The 7,232-nt window shown below is 37.4% G+C and overlaps 1 protein-coding gene across 11 annotated transcripts in view; it reads left to right on the forward strand.

Moving 5' to 3' along the window:
- Positions 1 to 4,903, forward strand: part of EYA4 (EYA transcriptional coactivator and phosphatase 4) — a 262,796-nt gene extending 257,893 nt beyond the window's left edge. For all 11 annotated transcript variants that reach the window (XM_011228766.3, XM_019802811.2, XM_019802814.2 and 8 more), the window contains one exon: positions 1,173 to 4,903. In XM_011228766.3, the coding sequence (XP_011227068.2) occupies positions 1,173 to 1,253 (81 nt within the window). In that variant the 3' untranslated portion in view covers positions 1,254 to 4,903. The remainder of the gene's footprint in view (positions 1 to 1,172) is intronic.
- Positions 4,904 to 7,232: the final 2,329 nt, after the last annotated feature.

Below are 7,232 nucleotides of genomic sequence, written 5' to 3' on the forward strand. Positions count from 1 at the left end.
TATACCTAAAATATTATTGTATCAACACCTAATAAATATAATAATTACTAATGTGATGTTTACATTCTAAGTCTTTGAAATTCAGTAGGCATTTTGAACAGGACTTGTCACATGTCAGGTGCTCAATAGACACATGGCTGCCATGTTGGACAGCAAAGAATCATAACAATAGTGATTATATTTTAATGTTTGACTTTTATAATAAAATATTTTCCATGTTATATATACATAGATATGTATTTCCATTTTATAGATATATAAATATATATATGGATATGTATTCTACACATATGTATTCTAGAAGATGCCATCAGCCCAAAATTACAAATAATGCTTTGATTTTAATTGCCACTGTGCATTATTTCTTTTTTTCATTATTGTCCATAATGGAGTATTTTTAGACAGTTTTTTCCTAATTACACTTTTTCGTGAAACTTATCACACATATACCATATCCTGGTATGTCTTTGGAGAGGCTCAAACGATTGTAATGTCTAAAAATATTTTTCCCCACAAGAGGCTATTTTTGTCCCCCTTAGTACTTACCACCCCTATTGAGAATGGATGCTGGAGTGCTTTCTTCAGTCCTATACCAGTGAAATAAGTCAGTGCTACCGACTTAACTTATTACTTACCCCAGACAAGGAGGAAGGTTGATCATCCCCACATTGTTTTCTACCTTATACAGTCCAGCCTCAAATTATTTTTTACATAAAAGGAATTCACCCTCTTCTTCTCATATAGACAAAAACCTTGGACTTAGGAAATTTATCATTTTTTAAAATTTTGTTTCTGAGAGGTGAACCCTAAGGAGTGTTGTGGTTAAATATTGCTTCCCATCAGCCATGGAGAATTTTCATGCTGAACTTGCTTCCCAGATGCTGATGTTGGTCATGCTTTTCCAGAATAAATATTAAACTACTTAAGAAATCTCAGTATTTGCTTTTATAAACATTGAAATCCAGTTCAGATCTATTTTTCTATTATTTTGACAATATGATATTGATGCTACCAAGCCTTCAGATACGATCATGCCTCCCTTGAGTTCCCTCCCTTGAACGTGGTTGAACCACACGTCTTTGTGTGTACGGCTGCTTCATTGAGACAATAGTTATGATTTCTCTCCATTCCTTCCCCTTCTCTCCTCTGTCCCTCCCTCTGTCAACACACAGCACAACATGCCCTTTTGGAGGATATCAAGTCACTCAGACCTCTTGGCTCTGCATCAGGCACTGGAATTAGAGTATTTGTAACTGTGTTCTCTAGCTGGAGATCCATTATTTTTTTTTTTATATATTTCAAGTACACTGAATTTTTATGTGTGATTCAATGCCTCTGGCTTTACACATATAAATTGTCTTAAAGGATGAAATCATATTTGGAATGAAAATTCCAGAATGAAGAATTCAGATTGCTGAACGGAATTAAACTTTAGCACTACAGAAAGGAAGCTCTATGGTCTTATATTTACAACACTTTAATGGTTTAAAAAAAAAAAATCTGTGGAGGTTGCTGGTACACACCGAGTGAGTCCTAACTGGAATTAACAGCTTTAGCAAAGAACTCTTACCCTGGCAAAGCACCAACACAGGCTCCGTCTGACAAGGTGGTGTTCAACAACATTCCTCAAAATGGGAGATCTTCTCAGCCCTGAGGTTTGAATCTGACTTTAGCCTACCTAGCCCAGAAAATCTGAATTGGAATGCACTCAGACTGTATAAGGACAATCCTATCTAGACCTGTAATTTGTGTAAATTATTGATGAAAATAATTTACTGTGACTTTATTAGCAGCTGACTTTGAAAGTGGATGCAATTTTTTCTTTCATTTGTTGGGGAGGGAAGTGGGTGGGCAATGGGAGTCTAATAATGTCTCTTTTTTAAGTTTGGCAAACAGAATGTTCATACTGATGTGTTGTGCCTTAAAGACAAGACAGCGTTTGTGTGTTACAATGTAACTTTGGTTAAAATCTCTGTAGATAATGAAAAACAAAAACAAAAAAAAAAACCTTTGTGATCATTCTTAAGATGACCAAATTTAAAATTCAAGCCGTCAAAGCTTAATACTGCATCATCAAGAAACTGAGTATTTGTTGCAATAAGAAGACAATGATAATAAAGGAAAGCTTGTGTTTTATTTGGGTTCTTAATAATTCCAATAATTATGTGAGGCAACTATTTGTGCATCCAACCATAAGCAGGAGGTTTGGGAAAGACTGTGGGACCTTTACTTAGAAAGTGAAATGTATGTTGAAGTCTCGAGTACCCCTTTCTACAGTTCTGGAGAAAACTAAGAGCCATATTCATAACTACTTATACTATTTTGAGTTTGACTTTTTGATATGTGTAAGCTGTGTAGAGGAAAATAGTCTCATTAAAATCATAAGCAAATAGCACCCATACTTTCTTAGGATATGCCATGAACCTGGCTTGAAATTCACATTGAGTGAACATGGCTTGCAATAAAGCTAACTGCATTCATTCCCAATGCCGTTGCGAAAATGAAATGTCATCAGTGGTGGAAGGCGAATGCCCAGATGGCTTCTAAAGAAAGGAGTGAATCAATGAAAATTTTACCTAGAATATCATCATAAAATAAATTGGCAAGCGAGCCAGATTTTGGCAGCAATACTAAAATTACAGCAGTGAAATAGTATCTGGTTCTCTGTCTGAATGCGTCAATCCAGTTTCTCTCCCTTAGAGACCCACGCACCTTCATTTCTGCCTGCACTCTTCCTGCACAATGGCCTGCATTCATTGCAAGGAGAGCCTGTCATCGTTGTGTGTGCATGTGTGGTTTTTTTTTCTTGGTGTGTAGCCCATGTTAGGAACACGATACAGGTTCTCCTGTCATCTTGTGTGACATGATTGCCCTTGTGGAAATTTAAGACTTCAAGATCTAGGAGTGTTTTAATGGTGTCTGCACCTGCAGTTCTGTGCTCACAATGTCATAATGTGGAAGCTGGAATCCAGCTAGTAGGCAGCGCCCCTGACCAGAGGCTAGTCCTTGGTAGCTCATCACCGGAGACTTCGGTGCTCCTGTAAGGTCAGTGCTTTGCACACTGATCACAACATTCACTATGGAAATGTGGTTTTATTTTCCAGGTTGCAAATATGTATTTCTTTACTGACTGATAAGGCCATATTTACATTGGCCAGAAAGAGCTTGAGATCCAGTTTTGCAGATTTTAAGACCATGATTTCACACGAACCTTAAACTCACTCTTTAAATTTTATTAACTTTGGCTCTCTCTGCACCAAGCACTGATGCAGACAAATGAAGGTTGCGATACTTTTAATAATAATGACAGTGGTCATCATCGTCTTCTTACAATTCTGTTGGCCTTTAGCTTGAAAATAGCAGTTTAAAAAAAAATCAGAAAGCTGCACTGGATTATCAATAATTATATTTTGTGCACTAAAACCTTAAATATTTATTACTGTGAATAAAAAATTTATCTTCCTAGACAGTTTCTTCAAATGATAGAATTGTGGCATTACATCTAGACTTTTAATTCTTTTTCGCATCAAACAAGCAAGGCTTCTAATGCTACTAACCCTGCAGGGCCAGAAAGGAACACCCTTCACAGACAAAGGAAGGGTCACCGATGACATCACCCAGGGCTGCTTCTCACATTTTCTCCCCTGGTTGTGTGTTCAGAAGAGGCTGCCAGCATAAAACCTAAATGCTGGGTTAACGAATAACTTGTCTGGTACAACAATGGCACAGGCCAATATGGCTGACCTCTCAGTTTGACATGCAACTCTGAGCATGCTCAAACTAGAACCCTGCCCTTCCTGTGCCTGGAACAGAGATCCTCTTCCTTTCTGATCTAAAACAAACAAACAAAACAAAACAAAAATAAGCCAAAAAACCAACAAAAAAACAACTCTTTTGGCAGTTCGCACTTTCTGTTGACGTAGAATATTGTGCCTTATTCTAACCAATTTGAAAAATGTTCTGTCCCCAAATGAGTTTTCAGCTACTACATGTGCAAACTTGGTAACCACCCGTGTCACACCTGAAAAAAATCAAAAGAGGTGGCCTGGCTACAATATCATAGTATATAAGATTAAGTCACGATACCCCTACAAAAGTTTGTAAGTCAAATTCAAAGGCAAAAGAAAAAAAAATTAGAATCATCCAGTCTGTGCACAAAAAAGCAGATAACTCTCAAAATGGTTTTTGCCTTAGTTTCTGGTGAGTGAAGATTCAAAATAGTGTCAACAGCATGCTCCAGTTTGAAGTTTTTTTTTCTTTTTAAGCACATTTGTTTATGACGAGCCTACATTCTCAGTGAATATGGCCTTTAGTATTTCTTTCAAAAACAAATTTAAGCATCATGAGCCAAAGTTGCATTTTGACTCCCAGCTATGGTAGCATTATGGAAATCTCACAAAGTCACGGGTTTCTGTGATGTATTAGTACAGTATAGATTATCGGGGCCGACATAATTTAAAGAAATGTAAATTAATATTAAAAGCTTGTAAAAATATGTACATCTTTACTATTTCTCAATAAATACCTTTGGAAATGTTTTCATTTTCTTCACCCTCCCATGTTGTAGAGTTTTTGTTGTGTGGACTTAGCTCGATTCTAAATAATGTGAAATTTTATATTTAGGCTTCCTGATGTATTCTTACCTTCTCTTGCTTGTGACTAGATGATGGCATTTGCATTTAAGGCAAGCTGAGATGTAACATGGCAGAATGTCACTCATCAAGACTAAAAGCGGGCTGACGTGCCAGGAGGGTGTGACTTGCATTAGTTTTTACGTGGGAGCAGTCACAGGCAAGTGTAATGCAGAAAGGAGCTGCAGTTCATTAATGACAACATAATACCTTTTAGAATATTTAAAGCAAGGTTTTTTCAGATAAATATGGGACCCAGCTTATAAGTAGCTTCCAAGAGTGATCAAAGGAGTGTTGTTCTTAAATAGCTTTTTTTTTTTAATTATCTGAATTCAAGTTACTTAACACATGGTGTATTATTAGTTTCAGGGGTAGAATTTAGTGATTCATTAATTGCATATAATACTCAGTGCTCATTACATCAAGCACCCTTCTTCATGCCCATCACCCAGTTACCCCATCCCCCATCCCTCTCCCCTCCCAGCAACCCTCAGTTTGTTTCCTAGAGTTCAGCGTCTCTTACGGTTTGTCTCCCTCTCTATTTTCATCTTATTTTTCCTTCCCTTCCCCTATATTCATCTGTTTTGTTTTCTTAAATTCCACATATTAGTGAAATCATTTGATATTTATCTTTCTCTGACTAACTCATTTCACTCAGCATAGTACCCTCTAGTTCCATCCACGTTGTTCAGATGGCAGGTTTTCATTCTTTTTGATGGCTGAGTAATATTCCATTGTCTTAAATAGCTCTTAGTTTTATTACCTTGTGTATGGTATTTATTTATAAATGTTGTTCAGATGCAAACCAAAGGGAAATTTCAGGCAACCTCATTCATAACTTTTTAAAAGGTTTATCTCCAAAAGGAATAGGTCCCACATGTTCCCCCAGCACTTCTATCATTTCCCTGCTTTACTGTTAAATAATACTTAATCCCTAGACATTTAGTTATCCAACACAGCACATAATTTTATTTATCTCTTGTATTGGATGACTCCCCCACTAGAATGTGTACTCTGTGAGGGCAGGGATTTTTGTGTTATTTTGTTTTGTCCACTTCTATATAACCAGTATCTAGGAAAGTATCTGGCATGTAGTAGATACCCCCAAAATATATTTGCTGAAGGAATGTATAAACCATAGGAAAACTTGTATGATCATGGTCTGGAATTAAAAAGATTTTAAAAGGTTGAGGTAGATTTTTTTTTTTTAAAGAGAAAATGTGCAGGTAAGTTTGGATGGAACTAATGTAAATTTTTACAACTTAGCTGGAGTGTCGCCTGGCCTAATAATTCATGAAAATAAAGAGCAGAGATGGTCATAAGCAAAGACATATTTGGAAAAAGAGTTACATGTGAATTGAGAATAATCTGAAAAGAAAAAATAAGCTTGCAATGAATCAGTAATTGCTTCCTCTGGCCCCACTACTCTTTTATTAAATAATAATAACATGCATCATCAGTAGCTTTAGTTGATTTAAATTACTTAAAGCCACAAAATATCACATAAAAATTAGATCTGTTTGCAAAGTCTGTGGTTTGTGATTCTGAGATCCCAGAACAAAAAAAGAAAGAGGAATGTGTAATTTCCCTTAGCTAGCAAAAGCTAAGCATTATTTCACATCTGTTCATGATATACTTTTTTTAAAATTAGTTGTTGAATATAGTAGTATAAAAGAACCATGTATTCATTCACGGGTTACTATTCAAAAACCTCTCAAATCTGACCAGGCCAAAGTCAATTCTGGGGATCTACTCTAGTAAACTAAATGCTTTCTCACAGCACCAAGGGGAAAACTTTTCAAGTGCTGACTTTAAATGCCTCTCCCTCATCCAGAGACCTTCCAGAATTGTGCTGGCACACAGTTTGAAAAATGTCCAAACATAACATGCTAATATCTGACAAAGCAGATAACTCTGTACAAGCCAGAATATTATCTTCCTTCCCCATAAAATACTTTTATTTGAGAGAAAGAGAAAGAGCCAGGGGGAGGGGCAGAGGGAGAGGAAGAGAGAGAATCTCAAGCAGGTTCCACGCCCAGCTTGGAGCCCAGCACAGGGCCTGATCTCATGACCCTGAGATCATAACCTGAGCTGAAACCAAGAGTTGGATGCTTCACCAACTGAACCACCCAGGTGCCCCACTCCAAGAAAATACCTTTTGATTGGGGCTTGCGGGAACACTGTTTCTGTGCCTGAAGAGTACCATGTTGTCTTTGTAGTCATAAAATAGACTTCTGTGCCTGGTGGCTACAGTGACGATGTCAGTCTAGTTCTCTGTAGAGCCTTCAGTGAAAATACATAGAATCGAGTGAGAGTATTTGTTGGAGGAGGTGGATGACCCATCAATTAAATCAGTCTCCGCAGAACCACGGGCACCGCTGACTCTGAACTCATCACACTCTTGACCTTCAAGCTCTTGCATAGTTAGGTAGGGGTGACTCTGAAGATAGTGTGTGAAAGGGGCATGGGTGTCACATGGGGCATGGTGACTAGTTTGCAGAGGTACTTCACCAGTCCTCAAAGGGGAAGGGAGAATGGAGAAAATGATTGCCAAGCTGGAACTCTGAAGGACAAAATGGAGAAGGCCAGGGATTGGAAGCA

The sequence above is a fragment of the Ailuropoda melanoleuca genome, chromosome 10 (genome assembly GCF_002007445.2).
Source record: "Ailuropoda melanoleuca isolate Jingjing chromosome 10, ASM200744v2, whole genome shotgun sequence".
Classification (NCBI taxonomy): Eukaryota; Metazoa; Chordata; class Mammalia; order Carnivora; family Ursidae; genus Ailuropoda; species Ailuropoda melanoleuca.